The sequence below is a fragment of the Meles meles genome, chromosome 4, assembly GCF_922984935.1.
Source record: "Meles meles chromosome 4, mMelMel3.1 paternal haplotype, whole genome shotgun sequence".
Classification (NCBI taxonomy): domain Eukaryota; kingdom Metazoa; phylum Chordata; class Mammalia; order Carnivora; family Mustelidae; genus Meles; species Meles meles.
The window spans coordinates 90,333,548-90,356,268 of NC_060069.1; the positions used below are offsets into that span (position 1 = coordinate 90,333,548).

The following is a 22,721-nucleotide window of genomic DNA, read 5'->3' on the forward strand; positions in this document are numbered from 1 at the left end:
AAATGTGTATGGATGTCATGTTTCCATATATCTAGAGAGATTAGCTATTTAATATAAGTTCCCCTTATGAACCAGACCAAATTCTGTTTTTAGGGTTCAAGGAGACTGCATTATGTTAGGCTCTTCTAATTTTGAATATGTGTTTATTTAGACAAGCTCTAGATTCAAGTGTATTATGACAGTTTTCATGAAAAATTTTTAAAAAATTAAACAGCGTAGGGGGCCTTGGTGGCTCAGTCGGTTGAGCATCTGACTCTTGGTTTTAGCTTAGGTCATGATCTCACGGTTGTGAGATCAAGCCCCTAGTAGCTCTCTGTGCTCAGTGGGGAGTCAGCTGGAGCTTCTCTCCCTCTGCCCCTCCCCCTGCTTGCGGGTGTGCTCTCTTGAAATAAATGAAATCTTTAAAGAAAAAAAAATCAAACAGCACATTTAACCCTCCTAAAAAAAAACAAACAAAAAAAAAACCAAAAACTTAAGTAGCTCTATTATCTATCTTTATATAATTCATATGTTCAATTCTTAGACACATTCTTTACAAACTTAACTGCCCTTACATACATATTCATTGTTAACAAGATATTTATTCTTCATAAGGACTTAGGGTGGGGTTAGTGAGGAGAATCTTCTAAGGTCTCCCTCTGTTGCTAACAACAGTTTTGGAAATCGGATTTTAAAAATGACTCCCCAGCTACAAAATTCAGTCTGTACCATAAATTCTATGACTCAGTTGAATGGCTCACCACACTCACCCACTTATCTCAAATCCATTTTCAAAGATTAACCAAATTAAGTTACGCCCTTCTGAAAATCCTCCAGTAGTTTTCCATTTATCCATATGCTACGAAGCAATCTCAGTTTTCTCTCAGGGCCCTAGATCATTCTTCCCAGATCCTAAGGAAGCTTATTCCTTTTCTTCACGTTTCACCTGCTCGGAAAGGCATGCCTTGACCCCTCTGTCTAAAATATTTCCAGTCTCCCAAATCACTCTCTCCTTTATTTTATTTTATTTATTTTATTAACATATAATATATTATTTGCCCCAGGGGTACAGGTCTATGGATCATCAGGCTTACACATTTCACAGCACTCACCATAGCACATACCCTCCTCAATGTCCATGACCCAGCCACCCTGTCCCTACATCCCCACCCCCAGCAACCCTCAGTTTGTTTTGTGAGATTGAGTCTCTTATGCTTTGTCTCCCTCGCAATCCCATTTTGTTTCTTTTTCTCCTTCCCTACTCCCCACAACCCCCTGCTCTGCCTCTCAAATTCCTCATATCAGTGAGATCATATGATAATTGCCTTTCTCTGATTGACTTATTTCGCTCAGCATAATACCCTCTAGTTCCATCCACATCATTGCAAATGGCAAGATTTCATTTCTTTTGATGGCTGGATAGTATTCCATATATATATATTTATATATATACGTATATATATATTTATACACACATATACATATACCGTATCTTCTTTATCCATTCATCTGTTGATGGACATCTAGGTTCTTTCCATAGTTTGGCTATTATGGACATTGCTGCTATAAACATTCGGGTGTACATGCCCCTTTGGATCACTACATTTGTTATCTTTAGGGTAAACACCCAGTAGTGCAATTGCTGTGTCATAGGGTAGCTCTATTTTCAACTTTTGAGGAACCTCCATGCTGTTTTCCAGAGTGGTTGCACCAGCTTGCATTCCCACCCACAGTGTAGGAGGGTTCCCCTTGCTCTGCATCCTCATCAACATCTGGCATTTCCTGACTTGTTAATTTTAGCCATTCTGACTGGTGTGAGGTGGTATGTCATTGTGGTTTTGATTTGTATTTCCCTGATGCTAAGTGATGTTGAGCACTTTTCCATGTATCTGTTGGCCATCTAGGTGTCTTCTTTGCAGAAATGTCTGTTCATGTCTTCTGCCCATTTCTTGATTGGATTATTTGTTCTTTGGGTGTTGAGTTTGATAAGTTCTTTAGAGATTTTGGATACCAGCCCTTTATTTGATACGTCATTTGCAAATATCTTCTCCCATTCCATTAGTGGTCTTTTGGTTTTGTTGACTCTTTCTTTTGCTATGAAAAAGCTTTTGATCTTGGTGAAGTCACAATAGTTCATTTTTGCCTTGCTTCCCTTGCCTTTGGCGATGTTTCTAGGAAGAAGTTGCTGCTGCTGAAGTCGAAGAGATTGCTGCCTGTGTTCTCCTCAAGGATTTTAATGGGTTCCTCTCTCACATTGATGTCTTTCATCCACTGTGAGGCTATTTTTGTGTGTGGTGTAAGGAAATGGTCCAGTTTCATTCTTCTGCATGTGGCTGTCCAATTTTCCCAACACCCTTTGTTAAAGAGACTTTTTTCTTGGACATTCTTTCCTGCTTTGTCAAAGATTAGTTGATCACAGTGTTGAGGGTCTATTTCTGGACTCTCTATTCTGTTCCATTGATCTGTGTGTCTGTTTTTGTGCCAGTACCATGCTGTCTTGATGATGACAGCTTTGTAATAGAGCCGGAAGTCTGGAATTGTGATGCCACCAATTTTGCTTTCTTTTTTAACGTTCCTTTGGCTATTCAGGGTCTTTTCTGGTTCCATATAAATTTTAAGATTATTTGTTCCATTTCTTTGAAAAAAAAATTCGTAGTATTTTGATAAGGATTGTGTTAATTGTGTAGATTGCTTTAGGTAGTATAGACATTTGCACAGTATTTGTTCTTCCAGTACATAAGCATGGAAGGTTTTTCCATTTCTTTTTGTCTTCCTCAATTTTTTTCATGAGTAATTTATAGTTTTCTGAGTACAGATTCTTTGCCTCTTTGGTTAGGTTTATTCCTAGGTATCTTGTGCTTTGGGGTGCAATTATAAACGGGATCAACTCCTTAATTTCTCTTTCTTCTGTCTTGCTGTTGGTGTATAGAAATGCACCTGATTTCTGTGCACTGATTTTATATCCTGACACTTTTCTGAACTCCTGTATGAGTTCTAGCAGTTTTGGAGAGGAGTCTTTTGGGTTTTCCATATAAAGTATCATATCATCTGCCAAGAGTGAGAGTTTGACTTCTTTGCTGATTCGGATGCCTTTTATTTCTTTTTGATTTTTTATTTATTTCTGATTGCTGAGGCTAGGACTCTAGTACTATGTTGAATAGCAGTGATGATAGTGGACATCCCTGCCATGTTCCTGACCTTAGGGAAAAAGCTCTCAGTTTTTCCCCATTAAGAATGATATTCGCTGTGGGTTTTTCATAGATGGCTTTGATGATAGGTTCACTTTCTCCTTCTTGTCAGCACTTAACACCATCAGAAATATTATTTGTTTGTTATTTGTTTATAATAGTTTCAGAGAAGGCAGGGATTTTGTGTTTCATGTTTACCACTATATCTTCATTGTGTGTAACAGTGTCTAGCAAGAAACAGGGACTAAATAAATTTTAACTAGAGGCATTGAATATAGGCAAAATAACATGGCCTCTATAAAGATAATTCTAAAAGAGAAATTTAAAAAGATAGGGATTAGAATAGCATCATTAGAATAATTGTGTCCCTAGTCCTGATGGCTACTTTGAAGGAAGTTTATTATTTATTCAGAGATATCCATTATTATTTATTCAGAGATATCCAATCCCAAATTGGGATGCCTGGGTGGCTCAGTGGGTTAAGCCACTGCCTTCGGCTCAGGTCATGACCCCAGGGTCCTGGGATCGAGTCCTGCATCAGGCTCCTTGTCCAGCTGGGAGCCTGCTTCTCTCTCTGCCTCTGCCTGCCACTCTGCCTGCTTGTGCTCTCTCTCTGACAAATAAATAAATAAAATCTTTTAAGAGAAAAGAATACAGCAAATTATATATATTCAGCTTGACTCTTTGCTCTTATGGTCTTCTAAGCCTTTAGCAAGAGATATTTAACTTCTGGCAATTTTCTTGGGATATAAAATCCAAGAATAATTTTCTCTTCACCAATTTTTTTTTTTTTCAGAGGGCTTTCCTGGCTAGGCCCTATCTGGGGACTATGGTTAGGAATCCAACAGATGTCTCAGAAGAAGGCCTGGGAGCCTGGGAGATGTTAGTTGGACTCATTTCCATCTCAGAACAACTGATTGCTAGTAGATGATTACTGGTTGAGATGGGAGTTTACTGTATGGTTTTGGACATTTGTTACAAAGAGAAAACAAGGACACCCCAGTTGGTCAATGGTCGACCTGAGGCTCTGTCAATAGTTTCTGGAAGGGAGGAGTGATGGTTGTTGATAGAACTTCTTATCTTCTTTGCTGTTGTATCAGGAATGGCATATTAATAAAAGATAACAGGGCTTGTTTATAGGGCAGAAGATTTCTTATATCTGAGCCTTGACCTTTATATTTATTATAGACAGGAGTAGTTAGTGACTTTATTCATTTCTAGGTTGGGAAGTCTTCTTCAAATTGGTAAATACTTAAAAAACAACAATAACAACAAAAAGTCAGTGCCAGACTATTGGCACTGGGCACAGAAACCTAGGCACCAGGGAACTCAATCAAGGTTAACTTGGCTGACTCAGTAGAAGTGAATAAAACTGAAATATAAATCTTTTCAGAGCAAGATGCCAATGAGAAGTAAACCTTGATTTGAGGGCCTATATTCAAGAGGAGAGGAGTAATGTCAAAGAATGTTGTGGCCACATTTTAAACTACCTGAGTTCCAGACAATGAAACTCTTTTCTGGAGCTTAAGGTAAAGAATTGTCTCACCCTGTGAGCCAGACCCAGTGATAAAGAATGAATAGGAGAAAAAACAAAAGGCTTCATAGTCCAGTGAGTCTGAAGTAGACTTGGATAATTTGGGGCTTGGCTGGTCTGAGCTTGAGAAGGATCAAGTTTTCTTTGGTAGCAGAGCTTGGCATGAAGAGATTGAAAGAGAAAGCTTGGCAAGGAAAATGGGAAAATAAAGTAGAAATAAAGAAAATAAAATCACTCACCACCCAGAAGGAACTAGAGTTTACATTTTGATGTGTTTCTTTCAGTGTTGTTATCTGCGTGTATGGGAGTGAGAATTGCACAATTTCAGTGAGTGAGTGAGTGAGTGAGTGTATGTGTGTGTGTGTATGCACACATGCAGGTCTGTGTGTTTGTGTGAGCATGGATGTGAAGCATTTCCATCCTACCATATATGTTTTGTGACGTTGTTTCAACCAATTTAATTTGGTGGGAATGATACTATGTGAAATATGTGACTTATGCAGCTGGGTCATGAAAGGCAATGCAGTTTCTAACTTGTTTTCTGGAATACTCGCATTTGGAGCCCTAAACCACTGTGTAACTTCTGACTGCCTTGAAGCTACCATGTTATGAGTAGCCTCAGCCCCATGGCTAGACCATGTTTAGGTTTGCTGAGCCCAGCAATGAGAGTGAATGAGACTTCATTCTCTGGAGGGTTCCCCCCTACCCTTCACATCTTCCCCGCTGCGTCAGTCCCCATACATGCAGAAGCAGAGTCATGCCTTTTATACTATGCCCTGTCTGAATTACTGATGATAGAATCTGTGCGTTTAATAAAATGTTTTTTTTTAAAGATTTTATTTATTTATTTGACAGAGAGAGATCACAAGTAGGCAGAGAGGCAGGCAGAGAGAGAGAGAAGGAAGCAGGCTCGCTGCTGAGCAGAGAGCCCGATCCCAGGACCCTGAGATCATGACCTGAGCCGAAAGCAGCAGCTTAACCCACTGAGCCACCCAGGCGCCCCTAAAAATGGTTGTTTTAAACTACGCTGCCATTTGGGGTAATTTGTTACACAGCGATAGTAACCAAAGCAGGAAACTTGAACCCAACTTGAGTCAGACTTCTGACAAAGAGCTGAAGTCAGCTATTTTTCCATGGTCCAGGAGCTGAGTGCAAATCCTTGTTTTTAGGTTGATATAGTGCTTTTCCCATATGTTTTACCAACTCAAGCAGCCTGAAGGAGAAGCTCCGCTTCCTGTTACAGAGATGCCCAAGGAGGCTCTAGGAATAGCAACTCCTCTTAAAAATCATATCCTTTCCTTAATAAGGAAATATCCTTAATAAATTATATCCTTCACCTGTGCAACTTTTGGATCCTTGGGATTTAAGGACTCATTTTCTATACCTTTTAAAATTCTAGAAATCTTCTTTCTTCCTAAAAAACATGCACTCACCTGTCTCCTTGCCTTCCAGTTTGGATTTAGCTGAAGATTCTAATCTCTGAAAAATTTTTTCAGGCTTGACCTGGGTCACATATACCTTGAATGTCAGAGATAAGAAGAGGAAATGAAGTCAAGTATAGAACACAGATACTAGCTGGAAGCACGGGGTTAAATTAGGAACCGAAAGAAATATAAAAAGAACTGTCATTCTTGGTTGTTGACTGTGTGCCAGTAGTTATACCTGTTACGCCACTTCAGTATAACAGCAGTCCTAATGATGAAGGCATTTTTATTAGTCCTATAATAAATGATGCACAGGTTTTCCCCAGTACGGCTGATAATCATACCCAGGAGTCAGTCAGGGGTTTAAAACCGGATCCTGCTCTTCTTAACCACTAGACCATACTGTCTAGAAAGAGCCAAAACTATTTTCACAATAATATTGAGTTTATTTGACTTGTTTACTCCTATTATCTCACGTGTGTGTATTTGGAAGAACTGCATAACTCAATGAGCCAATATATTTCACATTTTTAACGCACAGTGTTACAACATCATACAGAAGCGCAAGATCCATTCAAAGTGCAAAATAAACCAGTGAATTTTAATGTAACAGAATGCCAGAAGTTCATTGGCATGATTCACTTTGCAACTAATCTTTCAGATGCAAATTTTGATGTGGCATCAAAGAAGAATTGTCTAAAAAGTCTATTAAAATAATCTTGTCTTTTTCTGTCTACATATTTGTATGATACTAAGTATTGTTCATGTACTTTAACCAAAAACCAAAACATTACAACCAGTTGAATGTAGAAGATAAGAGAATCCAGCTTTTTTCTATTAAGCAAATATTTTGAAAATTTACCATTCTTCCTATGGAAATATGTTTTTCATAAAAATATGTTATTATGTTAACACATAGTGACCACAAAATGTAATGAATAAACAAATTAAATAAATAAAATACAAAAAATTAAATATTATTTAAATAATAATTAAATAAAATTAAATAAATAGTATTTAAAAGTCTATTTTTATTTTGGTTATGGTAAATATCAATGAATACAACCCACACAAACAAAACATCTTTGGGACCTGTCCTAGGCAGTTGAGGCTGCCTTAACGAAATATGTTAGACTGGGTTACTTAACCAGCAAATACTTATTTCTCTCAGTTTTGAAGGCTGGGAAATCCAAGATCAAGAGTCAGCAATGGGAATAGGGAGGGAAGGTAGTTCATACCATTTATCTGATGGCTTCCACTTCTTCTAGTAAGCAGAAGACAAATGGTTCTTTAAAGACTGAGATTGTAGGGGTGCCTGGGTGGCTCAATCAGTTAAGCATCTACCTTCAGCTCAGGTCATGATCCCAGGATCCTGGGATTGAGCCTTGCATAGGGATTCCTTGCTCAGTGGGGAGCCTGCTTCTCCCTCTCCCTCTGCCCCTCTACCTGCCTGTGCTCACTCTCTCTCTCTGTCAAATAAATAAAATCTTTTTTAAAAAATGAGATTGTATGGAGGATCTTAGGAAAGAAGTGAAGAACTTTACAAACTATTACAGGAATAGGGGAGAAAGTTTTCCAGGAACATTTAGTCTTATGCTGGCAAATGATCACAGATAAACTGTCGAATTCCTGAAACTTTCCATGGAAGAACTTAACAAATGTTTTTGTTGTTACTGAATATTGATCATTCATATTGTGCTTAGCTCGTGTGAAGGATCATTATGGCATTATCCTACTTTTGTAAAAAAAAATCCTACTTTTAATTAAAAAAATTTATTTAAAAAATCCTACTTTTAATAATCCCTCTGGAAGGCAAATATTTTATTGCTTAAGTGCACAAAAAGATTAGTGACACCATCCATGATGTGAAATTGTATTAGCAGAGCCTTGAGATGACTCAGGGAAATGGTAAATCTATGTCTCAATTTCAGTGACAACCTCTTCACACTGCCATGTGACCAAAACCAAACTTTCTTCAAATGATGCAGTAAAAAGACACATGGATTCCTGTTATAGAGGGAAATATGAAAGTCTCAGCAATAATTGACAAGAAGGGGACAATATTAGTTTGGATCATCTTGACAATGATCAAAGACAAAAAGCCAAATTTTCACCTCAGCCTTTAGAGTCCCACCACCATCATGACACTCAGCAAATGCTAGCCCTCAGGCTTTAGAGACATGTACATGGGAAAATATTATTTTAAAAAATACAAGAAGTATTGTTAATTTAAAAATTATTTCTTCAAATATGTTTTATTCTTTCAGATTTCATTCAACAGACAATTCTGTACTGATTTATTTTGGAATTTCTAGCTCTATGAAGCAATCAATTAGATGATCATATATGTAAAGATCGGTAGAGTTAGACCAAGACCTGGTTGTCTGCACAAAAGGAAAGCAAGCATATGTTTAAACAAATTTACATGGCCTCAAATAAAACTTTGTTTAGTCCTCAAAACACTTATTGTCTTTTAAAAATTCCATAATTAAACACTTTGGAGAAATGACAAATATATTATAGTGAACAGTTGTTATAAAAATGAATATTTTCTGAAGAAACCAATGTGACACCATGTTATTAGTGGTTTCCAGTCTAGATTGACTGACTTTGCGAAATACTAATAAATACTTTTTTTTTTTTTTTTTAATCAGAAAAAGTTTTGGGGCATGTTGGTGGCTCAGTTGGTTAAATGTCTGACTCAGTTTCTACTCAGGTCATAATCTGAGGGTCCTAAGACAGAGCTGGTTTCAGACTCCATGCTGGGTATGGGAACTGCTTAAGATTCTCTCTCTCCCTCTTCTTCTGTTCACCCCTGACACCTGCCCTCTCGTGCACTCTCTCTCTCTCAAATAAAAAATGTACAATAAAAAAATCAGAAAAGGTTTTATCTACTAGTTACAGTTTTCTAGTTTTCTTGTTGTCTGTAAGTTGCCTCTTGTTTTCCTTTTGACTTCTGATGGGAGAGGTACTCCTATAGAAAACATTTTGTTCTTATCACATTATTATTATTATTTCAAATCTGATAATATATCACACTAGTTTTTAAATATTTTTAAATGCCAGTTTTCAGATAAATTCTGATAATATTCACAGTAGGTCACAATATGAGACAGCAAACTAACATGATGTTTCATTTATGATGAACCTTTACAGTTTGACAGGAAAAAACATTATGGCTCAATTGAACATCTCTCAGCGGTCTGAAAAAGTACCATGTTCAACAGTCACTCTTCCCAAACTGATAGCACATTCTAGTAAATTTAACACCAGCTTCCTAACATCTGAATCAAAAAGAGGTGGAGAAGTGGAGATTCGGGTATAATGATGCAAAAGAGTGAACCAATTAAAAACAAGGAAGTACAACTGTAAAAGTTTATAGAGTGGGCTGTGGCATACCATTATATAAGAGGGGTTGATGCCCTGTTTTATTAATTTCAGTATAGTAAGTAAAATAAGTATATATCCATTATTGAAATACTGGTTAGAAAAACAAAACAATGAATTGGGTCTTTATATTACGACAGAAAGGGGCAAAATAGTAAAAGCACTCATTCATTCTTCAGATACTTATGGCATGCCTGCAATTTTCAAGGCTTTGGGGAATACAAACATGAATCAGGTGGAGCCCTGTCTCAAAGGAAAATACAACCCATGTGTGAGGAAGTAAATACTCTGATTTGGCAAGCGTGATGAAGGATACAGGCAAAATGCCAGGCAGGGCAGAGAAGGTGGGGTACTTGCAGCAACATGGACCAGGGAGGTCCTTTAGTGATAAAATGATTAGCTGCCTTCTTTTTTTATAGAATGTCCAGACACTATTAAATTCATTCTTAGTGACTAGGTCCACCCTGATGATACAGTTTTTATTTTATTTTATTTTTATTTTATTTTATTTTTAAAGATTTTATTTATGTACTTGACAGAGAGACAGCAAGAGAGGGAACCAAGCAGAGGGAGTGGGAGAGGGAGAATCAGGCTTCCTGCTTGAGCAGGGCACCAGAGGTGGGGTTTGATACCAGGACCCTGGGATCATGACCTGAGCTGAAGGCAGAAGCTTAACAACTGAGCCACCCAGGCACCCCGATGATAGTTTTTAAAGAATAGATCTCTAATATGTTGATCACTTGGACTTTATGTAGTCTGTAGTGATGATGGTTTCTATCAGGCAACGTATGGAAGTCCCTCAGATTTTGGTTAACAGAAGTTTGACAATTAGAAATATTAGAAATATTTATAAATCCATTTTTAAGTCTCACTCACCCCCCTTTCCCCTAAATCATCTTAGTCACACCAATAGTTTGCCCATAGGAAATGATTACAAAAATATCATTGTGTTTAACCACAACAAAGAGATAATTATTTGTTGGGATGGGGGACAGGGAAGTCATCAGTATATATCAATGACAATGGGTTCGCTAAGTTCACATTTTGATGATTGCAGCCTAGTAGGCCTACATGTCTTCATCTGTGAAATGCATGGTTTTAACTACAAAGATGTTTTATTTAATTAGTAAGTTCTTGAATGCAAATATGAAAAATTCAATCCAACTTAATTAGAAATAGGTAGTAATCAATAAACAGAACAGGCAACATTTCTATTCTTATGGAATTTTTAACATAAGATAAAGAGAAAAGAACATATTTTCTTGTGAATTACTTTTGCATATAAAGGTTATTGTATATATGTTTTATAACTTTAATAATAATATTCAGTTGCTGCTTATTATGTTAGGCAATGTACTAACAATTTTAATGCTTTGCTCCTTTAATTCATCAAACATATCATGAGATAGGTACTGTTAACATTCTCATTATATTGATGGCAAAATTGAGGCTTAATGCAGCTTGACAGATACCTAGTCAAATATAGTAGATCAAACACATGGATTCCTGCCTACTTTCTCCAAAAGTCCAGCTAAAATATAAAGGAAGGCATAAAAACAAAGTGGGTAAACCCAAAAGATAATATGAGTAGGATGAGAGTAAGTGATATTAGTACATTATGGGAATGGGTAAAGCAGATAGATCCCTAGCAACTCTCTTAGCAGAGTGGAGAAAGCTGAAACCTGAGTGCCTACAGACAAGAAACAAAACAGTTCTTGCTGGAGAAAAGGCTCATAATTTGGAGCTGCCAAATACCTTGGAATGCGAGACTGAGTGGTACAAACAAAAGGCTTGGTTAAAGGTCTGTGTAGAAAGTCTGTAGACCTCAGATCCCCTGACCCACCTGCATGGTCAGAACACTACTCTTTCTTTGACTCCCTCCTTCCTTCCCCCAGTAGGTAGAGATTCATTCTCTGCAGATTATGGAACAGAGGGCATGGATTCAGGGACCCATGTTAGATGAATACAAGGAGTAGGGGAGGAGGGCAGAGGGAGAGGGAGAGAATCCTCAAGCTGACTACCAAGCAGACTATAGAGCAGACTACAGAGCCCGCTGTAGGACTGGATCTCACGATCCTGAGATCATGACCTGAGATGAAATCAAGAGTCTAATACTTGGGGCACCTGGGTGGCTCAGTGGGTTAAAGCCTCTGTCTTCAGCTCGGGTCATGATCCTGGGGTCCTAGGATCGAGCCCTGCATTGGGCTCTCTGCTCTGTGGGAAACCTGCTTTCTCCTCTCTCTCTGCCTGCTTGTGATCTCTGTCTGTCAAATGGATAAATAAAATCTTTAAAAAGAAAAAAAAAAGAGTCTAATACTTAACCAACTGAGCAACCCAGGTACCCCATGACAATTAAATATTTTAAAATGTAATTATTAATCCAAGGAAAAAAACACAAAATTACAAGAAAGGAAATGAAACCACAGAAAGTTACATACCTTAATAGTGAATATTATTTACACAACCATAATTATGCAAATTTATATAGTAATCTAAGTAAAATCATGACATATTTTGGGAGAGGGAGCACGTATGTGAGAGAAAGATAAAAATACTGAATCCTCCACTTACCTTGTAGCCAGCCAATGAGTAGATAATGGGCTATTGTTGGCTGTCAACCATTTATTCATTCTTCTTAATGAAATTTTAATCTTGTTTAAGTTCAAAAAAAACCCTCCCCCTCCATGTGACTCAGAGAAAGGTTACCCTATCCACATCTCTAGTGAAAGACACTGACCCTAAATGTGAGTGGCAATCCCCTTCCCCCACCATGATTAGTTTAGTAATGACCGTGTGACCTAATTCTAGCTAATGACACCAGGGAAGACTTTTGACATGTTTTTTGGGGGACAGTTGCTGGGCAAAGACATGAAAAATGGCAGTTCCTTTTCTTTTTCAGGATATCTTCATGTCAATGTAATACCTAGAACTCCTGCATACATGTTCCTACCAGTCCAAGAGCAAGGGTAGGGCAGGTCAAGAGCATCAGAAAGAATCAGAACCAGAGACCTAACACACCGTGCCTAGGGACCTCCCTGCTTCTGGACACTGTTGATTGTGTAATAGAGTTTCTTTAATTTCAACCAACTCAAGAGGTCAAGAAACCAGGTCAAGATTTCATGGTTATAAACGGGGTAGAATTAGGATGGGAACCCAGGCTGACCTGAGTCAAAGATTTGAGGTAAACAGAATGCCAAATTGTCACTGATGAAATACCTTCAGTGTACACTTCAAAAGTATACTTATACTTTGTATACTCACAAAACTGTTTTTGTGGCAGAGGAAAAAATTAGAGCATATGAAAGTTAGCTGATAGGCAGTATTGGTCATGAGTAAAGACTATATTAAAACTTTAATAACTTACCTTCCAATGCTTTATTTTTGCAAAAAATGACATTTTTGTAATTTTTTAATGTAACTGAAGTAACAAAATTAATTATTTCCTAGGTGTGAGAATTGACATGAATAACAACAAAAAGACTTGAAAGAACATAATATTCTATTATTTAGTTAGGTGCCAAAATCAGTAAACAACAAATGCTACTCCTATCCTTATAAATGAGAAATGACCAAAAAAATTACCTTGAGAGGATAATTCAAGTTATTATTTTATATGAGACATCAAGGTCTATCCCCAATATTCTGTTATCCAAAATTCAGAACATTTTTTTCTTTAATAAAATTTTATTTAGATATACTATAGGCTAAAGAAATTATAACGTGATTTAATTTACTACTTAGTACAGTGATTTAGACATGCATGAATATATACAAAGTGAGAGAAGTGTCTAATTCATTTTGAAATCCTGAGAACAAGTAATGTCTGCAATATGGTACCTGCCCAGTAATTATTTGTTAACTGAATAATGAACAGCTGTGCACCTACTTTAAGGAAAACATAGGTGGAATAAAGAGAGAAAGGGATTTCCCACTTTTGTGATTGATCTGGGGCAATTTTGCTGTGTGGATACTAGTTGCAACATTTGTTTTGATGTAGACAGGAAATAATAATTATTGAAAAACTGAAAAACTCAAAGGTTGGCATTTATATAACTGATTTGATTGTATTTTTCATTTTCATTAAGAGATTTTTAAATTTTTAAGAAAAAATATTTTTGTTTAAAAAATTCTTCTTTATTGGGGCGCCTGGGTGGCTCAGTGGATTAAGCTGCTGCCTTCGGCTCAGGTCATGATCTCAGGGTCCTGGGATCGAGCCCCGCATCGGGCTCTCTGCTCTGCAGGGAGACTGCTTCCTCCTCTCACTCTGCCTGCCTCTCTGCCTACTTGTGATCTCTCTCTCTGTCAAATAAGTAAATAAAATCTTTAAAAAAAAAAAAAAATAAATAAATAAATAAATAAATAAAAAATAAAAAATTCTTCTTTACATGATTATTTGCCTTTTATAATCTATTCCTGAAACATTTTTTTAAGCTGATAATCCTTTGCAATTAAATAGTGTTTCCACTTTGAGTTAAAATTGTAGTTCTTAAGAATCATATTAATAGTTGGAAAAAAACCAGGGCCACACATGAACAAAGTAACAGGAGAGCAGTAATTAAGGAAAACACTGTGATTGAAGGAAAAGATAAATTAGAGGGCAGTCACCAAATGGCTACCTTCAGATACCAGAGTGGTGTCAGAGATAATGTCAGAGAACTTTGCAAAATATGATGCCTGCAGGGAGTTCACTGAACATTCACATATGATACAAAGAGGCTCACAAGCAGTCAGCAAGTGGGTTGCATGATCATTACAACTCTCTTCAAACATATGAAGGTACTCTGTGAATTGTGATCTGTGTCTATAATACAGAAAATTACATCTGATGCAAACCATCTCTTTTGGAAACCTGTAATGGAAAATGCTCTAAAGAAGACAACACTTATAATTCTTGGGGATGCATTCAGAATGTGTATGGCGTGGCATGCTGACCAACGCCATGCTTTTCTCTCTTGGCACACCCTTTATTTTTTTATTTTATTTTATATTTTAAAGATTTTATTTATTTACTTGAGAGAGGGAGATCACAAGTAGGCAGAGAGGCAGGCAGAGAGAGAGCAGGGGAAGCAGGCTCCCTGCTGAGCAGAGAGCCTGATGCGGGGCTTGATCCCAGAACCCTGAGATCATGACTTGAGCGGAAGGCAGAGGTTTTAACCCACTGAGCCACCCAGGCGCCCCTTGGCACACCCTTTAAAGGAAACCCTTCTACCTTTCAGTTCTATTGCAAAAATATTTCCTTCAATGTATGTCACAAAATTCAGTTTCCAGATTTTAGGAATGATGAATTAAAAATAGTACTAGAAACTTCATGGCATATTTTTAAATAATAACCATTTCTCTGGAGCCAATGCTTTATAACATTCTGATTTTATTCTCTCTCTCTCTCTCTCTCTTTTTAATAACATCTAATATTGGAGCTACTTATATCTGTTTTATTGCATAATGGATCCATGTTTTTCTTAGCTAGGCTATGCTTCATTTCCAGTTAACATCATTGGAGATCTCACCAAGTGAAATTATAACACAATCATTTTACTCATAGTATTTTGGCTGAATTAAACACTCATAATCAATGTGTGCTAAGTTCAATTCTGGCTTGATCAGCTCTGCCAGAACAGGGATGCTCAGAATCAGACCAGCCAACCATAGGGCAGAGCACACAAGGAAGCACTCAATAGCAGGTAGTAAGATGGTGGCAGCAGGAGGCCTTGAGGGGCTTCAGAGGTTGGCCAAACTAAAGGACTCCGTTCTTTGGAGATTTATGAGACAAAGAAAGCTCTCGGTCTGAGATTCATTAGGCTATCAGACAGCAACCCAAGATAAAGCTAAATACTTGAGCTAAGGCATGCAAAGGAGAGCTCAGTCACATAGGAATAAGGTGACAAAACCATTTTTGGAAACTGGGCATGGTATAAGATCAGAACTGACTCAGGAAGGTCTAAGTCCAAGCTGATCAGGAATTACTGATTATAGATTCCTTATATTCTCAATACTTGTAGAAAAATTGGGTCTAGATTTAGAGGTAGGACAAGGAATGAATCAAAGGATTAAAGTTGATATCATTTTAGCCCTTTTTAAGAAGAAAAAGACCGTAGAGTTACAAATATAGAATAAGGTAAAGAGTGAGTATTTATTTGGGATAAGGAAAGTAAACCTAACAATTGATAGAATCCTTGGGGTTCAGGTCTCCATTTTTTTCTAGGATCTCCCTTGGCAGTTTCTGTGAAATGTTTTTTTAGTAACTGTTCCTCATTACAATCTTGCTTTCTACTCAACACAGGATATTATACAATTCCCAGACACTCCCGATATGCCCAGAGGCTCTTGCAAGTGAGGGCACTGATGCTTACACTCTGTTAGCGCAGAGTAAATGTGCCTCTAGGTAGAGATGTTTCCATAGAAAGGAGTTGAATGGTCCTGAGAAGAAGCAGGTCCAGGAGAATGAGGAGCAGAAAAGGTACCATAAGAAATCATTAGAAATTACTATTTGAATAAGAAATTTTTGACACGATATTGTGGTTAATCAAACTTAATGTCATTCTGGTGTCACCTATGTCAGCAAATATGTCACAGCTTTGGTATGAAACTTTGGTAAAACTGTTCGGAAGACTGAATGCAGAAGCCACACATTACTTCTGCTGACCTTGTAGAGTGACTCACGGCCCAGACAGCTCTGTCCCAATCTGTGTAAATGGTCACAAAACATCTGTTAGGATCATCTTTGGAGTACTTTTGTGCTCTCTGGCTCTCTTTCCTGGCCTCCTCTTCTTACTTTGAATCTGGCTGTGTTCAGCTTTATGTCTGACATCATTTTGCTAGGTACGAGGGTTTCACAATTCATATCTACCTAGAGGGAGATTCTATACAGCCGTGCTCAGATGACTAACTCATATAATGAAGGTTTGAAAAAGTGGCTGGAAGTGCTGAATGGGAACTCGAATGTATTAAGGGCTTCTCTCTTTTCCTGAAGACAAAAAGAAGCTAGAGAAGAAGAAAACTTCACAATACAGCCCATGCACATTTCCCCTATGATAAGTTAATGTTTTTCTTGGGTAATGAAAGCTCTTTTGCTTACCATATGTTAAGCATGTGTTTATTTTCTCATACTGGTCTTGTCTGAATAGCCAACTGTTGAAAAATCGCCTTGGAAATCCTTCCCCTCAAATTGCAGCTTGAAGAATTTAAAAAGAAGATGGCTGGGGCCCGCAGAGTGTGCTAGGAACCTCTCATTCGTAGAAGATAACTTCAGCTTGGTGGCAACTTGCTCACCCTAGATTTAGAAAGGCCGCCTCTGACATGTGCAGGGACGCTGATTTAGACTAGAGGAACAGCCTGAACGTTCTGCGGCAGTGTCCTCCACGCCCTCATCTGCAGTTTATATTACATTCACTGTGGTTTCTGCTCCCATTAAAGGATTTGAGCTTAAGCTCAGCCTCATGGTGCTACAAGCACCAATCTTTTCCTAGGGTTTCTTCTATTTCCAAGTCTCTCTTTTGAAGAATGTTTGCTGTTTCTCCGACTTTATCAGTGTCCTTTGTCGACTCCTCCCCTTCCCCTAAAAGCAATAGTCTTCTCCAAGTTTCAGCTCTTGGCTGGCTGGCTGTTTTTCCTTCTCATCTATTGCGTTTAACCTCTCCTTCCATCTCCACCCCCAGGGCTATTTCATGTGTTCTCAAGGTTTGGCTTCTTACTCATTCAACAAATATTCATTGAATAAATATCCTCGTCTCCTTTTTTTTCTCTCACACCTACATTCAAACCATCAAATTTTGTTGGCTTGGTAATCAAAATCTATTTAGAAGTTGACTTGCTTTTACTGCTATCCAACAGGCTGAAAGCACCGTCTTCTCCCGGACCACTGTATTAGCTTCCAAACCGGTCTCCCGGCTTTGTATTTCATTTTCTCCTGTTCCTTAGTCTAACCATGCATCTGGATTCTGTGAGCCTTTTCAAACCCTGCACCAGACTATGGGTACAGCCATCAGAATGGTGTTCTCTCTCTCTCTCTTTTTTTTTTTCACTTGCGGTGAGAACACTTACCATGAGATTGACCTTCTTAACAGGCTGTTAAATGTACTGGAGATTATTGTTATCTATGGATGCAATGTTGTTCAGTAGATCTCTAGAACATATTCATCTTGCGTAACTGAAATTTTACACCCTTTGATTAGCAACTCCGCTTTTCCCCCTCCCCCAGCCTGTGGCAATCACCATTCTATTTTTTGTTTCTATGAGTTTGACTGTTTTAGATGTCAGTGGCTTATCTCACTTAAGAATAATGTCTTTAAGGCCAAAGATGGTACCAGATTCCTGACTTCACACTGTCTGCATGTCTGCTTACTTTTGTCCTCCTTGTCACCTCTCAGGGTCTACATCTCCCACTGGTCTTAGCCACTGTCACTGAACTCCTGCTCATTGCTATCTTGCCTTCTTTTACCATTCCAGCCAGATATGTTCTAGCCTTGGAATCTTTAAACTCCCTCTCTCTTCTTCCCAGGCATAGTTAGAATATAGCAGAATGACTCTCCTTCCCTCGCTACTTTTAGGTCTTTTCTCAAGCATCATCTTTTCAGTGAGGCATTCCTAGGACTTCCTATTCCAACTTTCCACATACCTTCTCCTCCTTGGTCCTCCCAATTTATTTTCTCTCTACCACTTATTCCCATTATATGTTTATTTTCTCTTTCTTAATGTAAGAGTAAATGCAAAGGGATGTTTATTTTTTCACTGATATATTTGTTTTACCAGCATCTAGAACAGTGCCTAGACAGAGTACACAGGTACCTAGTCAATGTTTTCTGAATGAAAGAATGAATGAATGGGGGGCGCCTGGGTGGCTCAGTGGATTAAGCCGCTGCCTTCGGCTCAGGTCATGATCTCAGGGTCCTGGGATCGAGCCCCGCATCGGGCTCTCTGCTCTGCAGGGAGCCTGCTTCCTCCTCTCTCTCTGCCTGCCTCTCTGCCTACTTGTGATCTCTCTCTGTCAAATAAATAAATAAAATCTTTAAAAAAAAAAAAAAAAAAAAGAATGAATGAATGAATACAGGTTACTATGTGCCAGTTATATAGTATGCAATGATTAAAAAACAATTGGATTCTGCCCTCAAAAAACAAACTAATAAAAAACTAATTGAAAAACTCACTAATGAGGGGCGCCTGGGTGGCTCAGTGGATTAAGCCGCTGCCTTCGGCTCAGGTCATGATCCTGAGGATCATGGTCAGGTCAGGTCCTGGGATCGAGCCCCGCATTGGGCTCTCTGCTCCGCGGGGAGCCTGCTTCCTCCTCTCTCTCTGCCTGCCTCTCTGCCTGCTTGTGATCTCTCTCTCTCTGTCAAATAAATAAATAAAATCTTAAAAAAAAAAATCTTAATAACAAAAAAACAAAAAAACTCACTAATGAGTTTTGTTTAAGGTGTTAGAAAGCCTGGAATAGGGATACCTACCTCAGCCCGAGGTAGGCCCTGTAGGAGGCAGCTCCTGAGCCTGAAAAAAGTTAGCCCAATGAAAGGAGAGGTTTGGAGAGGAGCTTTTTAGATGGAGGGACAACATGAACAGAGGCATGGTATCTGGGCTGATGCTGTTAGTACTCCTCTCATTTCTCCTCAAAGCTTTCTACCATTTCCAAATAAGTCAACCTGACTTGGGGCCAAGAGCTGCCTCATTACTGGGAGCTTGCTGCGCCTATGAGCATAAGCAGGCTGGAATGCCTGAGAATTAATAAGTACCCCTCAGCTCTTAATGACTAGTGAGTGTTGGGGTATATATACCCTTGTTCTCTTGCCCCATGGCCAGGATGTTTCTGAGGGGTAAGTACAGCAATTTTGTAGGATTGAATTCTAATTACTGTTGTTGATTTACTAATGTACCCATTATCAACTAAATTCTCTTTCCTGTGTCACTTCACCCTCAACTATCCCTTTTCTTTGAAACTCCCAACAAACTGTTGATCCTTGAATCTTGGGTCAGGGTTGGCCTCTGGAAAAACTCAAATGAAGACAATGATTTTTACCCAAACTCTAGGGAGTAAAAATGACAAAGTCTTTGGCCTGCTTTGGGAGATAATAAAGCAAGCCATATTGGTTGTGTATAGGTGTAGGGAGAGGTTAGTAAAGGAATTTGAATTCTACGTGAAGGGATTTGGACTGTTTCCAAATTCCTTATGAAATTTGAGTTTGGGGGTAATGTGATCAAAAACATATCTGAGTATGATGAATCTAGCTGTGGCATATAGTGGTATTGTACTGGGGAGAGGAAAGGTCTAGTTAGGAAACATTCAGGCAGCACAGTTAGGATATATTCAGGAGTGCATTAGTGAGGTGGCAGTGAGAATGGAAAGGAATAAATGGAGAGAAAATGTCAAGGGAAAAAATGACAGGATTTGGAATCGAGTTCTGAGTGTTGTAGGGGTGAGAGGGGAACAGAAAATGTCCCAGGCTGTGTGAGTTAGAGAGCAGAAGTATCATTAACAGAGTTGAGGAAGCTGTGAGTGGGATCTGGATTTGATGAGTTAAAGACATTTGGAGTTTGTGCCAGTGGAATGTTCAAGCACAAACGTTCAACAGACAGCTGGAAATATAAGAAGGCAGGAAGGGTTTGGTTTCAGAATTGGGGCTCTTTTAAACAGCGATAAATGTGCCTGGCTATGTGAAAATCCCAAAGAAATGCTTGCTTTATCCAAGTCTTATAGTCCTGACATTGTGACTCTCAACAGAGGAGAAATTTCATAGTAACCCACTGGTAGACTTTGCAATTGAAATAATACTTGTGATGTAAAGAGGCTTTATGTGTGTATAGAGACAAAAGGGGAGTGCCAGGGCAGGAAGGTAGTCTCTGACCAGGTGAATTTTTGAAGATACTGGACAACCAGGGAAGCTCAAAGTCCAGTTCAAGGAGTCTGGCAGAGTTCAGGTACTGTTGGCAGGTTCTGGAATTCTGGAGACCTAGATTTGGCCAAAAGACCAGCCATTCCTTTCAGAGTCCTCAGACTCAGAAGACTGATGTTGTTTGTTTTCTGCCTAAATTTACTGAGTGGCATTGGCCACACACTGAAGGATGTTATTAAGGAATCCATCCCTTAGTGTTTTCTTCTTCCGACTAAATAAACCTATTTCATTCTTCTCACAGGTCATACTTTCCATTTCTTTAATTATTTGTTACTCTTCTTTGTATTTTTTCCAATTTTCCTCTTAAAATCCTGAGACCAAACCTTCAAAGCAGTAACAACTGGCTTAGCTCTGGGCACAGAAAATTATTTTCTAAAATGTCACACCCAGGCAACATTTCTTTGCAGGTTTTTTCCACCTGTTTTAAATGTGAACATTTATTACTCATCTTATCTTGAAATCATGCTAATTTTGGATAAAATGTGGTCATAATTGGATTTTTTTCAATAATTTTCTGTTTTAACTTCAAATGCTCTGAGTTGGAAAAGATACTGGCTAAAATTACTATTTTTTTTTTCATTTTAGGAAAATACAGGTAGAAGATTACAGAATCCTACCGTATTACCAGTCTGATTCTTTTTCTTCCATAAGATAGCTCATGTTAGCACTGGGTATTGTGCAAAAAGAATGAATACTGTTACGCTGAAAAAATAAATAAATAAATAAAAAGGGGAAAAAAAAAAAAAAAGATAGCTCATGTTATGAAAGATATGAAAGAAAACTGTCACAATTGAAGTTTTTGTCCCTGCTCACCCCAACAGATTAAATACTGGGCTAGTTAAAATGTGATGAGATGTAATATAGAAAAAGGGAATTTACTTAGACATGAGTCAAAACTGGAAGCAGGGGAGGACGTGCCAAGGACCTGAGAGATCGCTCAGACAGCCCTGGGAGTGATTTTCCATGTGGACTGAAGGAAGATCTTGTAAGGCACAGCCCCAGGTTACACATGCTGGACTGCAATTCTGCGGGATTTACAAGCCATTACTGGAGAGAGTCTATGGCTCTTCTGGCACAGGCAGAGGAGGAAGAAATGTTCACTGGACAGTAAAAAAATTCGGTTTACAGGGTAAAATAAAAACAGGGCCTTCTTACTACAGAGTGAAGAAACTCGCCCCCTGAGTAAGGGTTGAGAAAGGGGAGGGGGATCCATTTTCTTGACTTAAGAGGTCTCAGCTAAGATTGCTGAGAATCTGCAGTCCCTGCTGGTTAGAAAGAAGTCTCCGAAGGCAGAGAAGAGCAAATTCACACCCTCTGAGGCTACTGGGAACCTTCTGGTGCTGAGGCAGCAGAGAGGGGAGGGGAGCACCGCCCGCCAGACTCCCCGCGGCTCCTCCCCACTCTCCCAGGCCCACTCCCAAACTCAAGCACACGCTCCCCTGTTCCAGCCAGAGGCCGGGCGTGAGCCTCTACACGTAGCCGCAGACAGCTCCTTAAATAGGTCGGAGTTGAGCAAACAATCCCAGACGTGGGGCCGGGAGAGGCGAGCGGAGGCGACCGCACCGGCGCGGCGGGTCAGTCGGCGGCCAATAGCCGGGGTGCGGCCCGCCCTGTCGCCTCCCCCTCGGGGAGCCTATAACTTGCCCGCAGCGGCCGGAGGGCGCCCACTCTTGCGCGCCTCCGCGACGGCCTCATTCCGCCCGCCCGCCGCTCCAGCCGCCCGCCGCGCCTCCGCCGCGCGCACTTGGCCCGCGGGTCCCGCCCGCAGTCGTCGGCCCGGGCGGACCGGGGTCCCCGCGCTCTCGCGAGAAGTGAGCCGCCGCCGGGCGGCGTGGGCTCTCCAGAGGCCGGAGATGGGGTGCCGCGGGGTGAAGCTGCAGCTGCTGCTGCTGGAGCTGCTCTTCCAGCTCTGGAGTCCCTGCCTGGGTGCAGACTCGGAGAAGCCTCCCAGCATCCGCACAGGTGAGCCCTCCCGCGGGTTGCCTGTGTCCCCGGGGGCTCGGCCGGGCGGGCAGTTCATTCATCCACAGGCCCTGCGCGCGGGGCTTGCCAGGTGAGTCGGCGGGGCGCCCTGCCTCCCCAGGACCGCAGAGGTGAGTAGGTGGGAGCCTGTCCTTCGCCCGGACCACCGAGGTGAGGGACTGCCCAAGACCGCTGAGTCCTCCCCAGAACTGCGCTCGGGCGGCGCTGGTCCCCGGGGAAGAGGGAGCCCCCGCGCTCGTCGGTTCTGGGAGTTCACCGTAACCTGTGAGCGCACGAAGTTTTCTTCAGCACAAGCTGCGGTTTCCTTTTCGTCTTGCAGGTCACTGGGCGCCGACACCTTTCG

The 22,721-nt window shown here is 39.8% G+C and overlaps 1 protein-coding gene across 2 annotated transcripts in view; it reads left to right on the forward strand.

The window, feature by feature from the left end:
- Positions 1 to 21,826: 21,826 nt before the first annotated feature.
- PLOD2 (procollagen-lysine,2-oxoglutarate 5-dioxygenase 2) overlaps positions 21,827 to 22,721 on the forward strand; it is a 96,766-nt gene continuing 95,871 nt past the window's right edge. The window contains exon 1 of one of the 2 annotated variants that reach the window (XM_046002161.1): positions 21,827 to 22,357. In XM_046002161.1, the coding sequence (XP_045858117.1) occupies positions 22,249 to 22,357 (109 nt within the window). In that variant the 5' untranslated portion in view covers positions 21,827 to 22,248. The remainder of the gene's footprint in view (positions 22,358 to 22,721) is intronic. The other variant, XM_046002162.1, reaches the window with a different exon arrangement.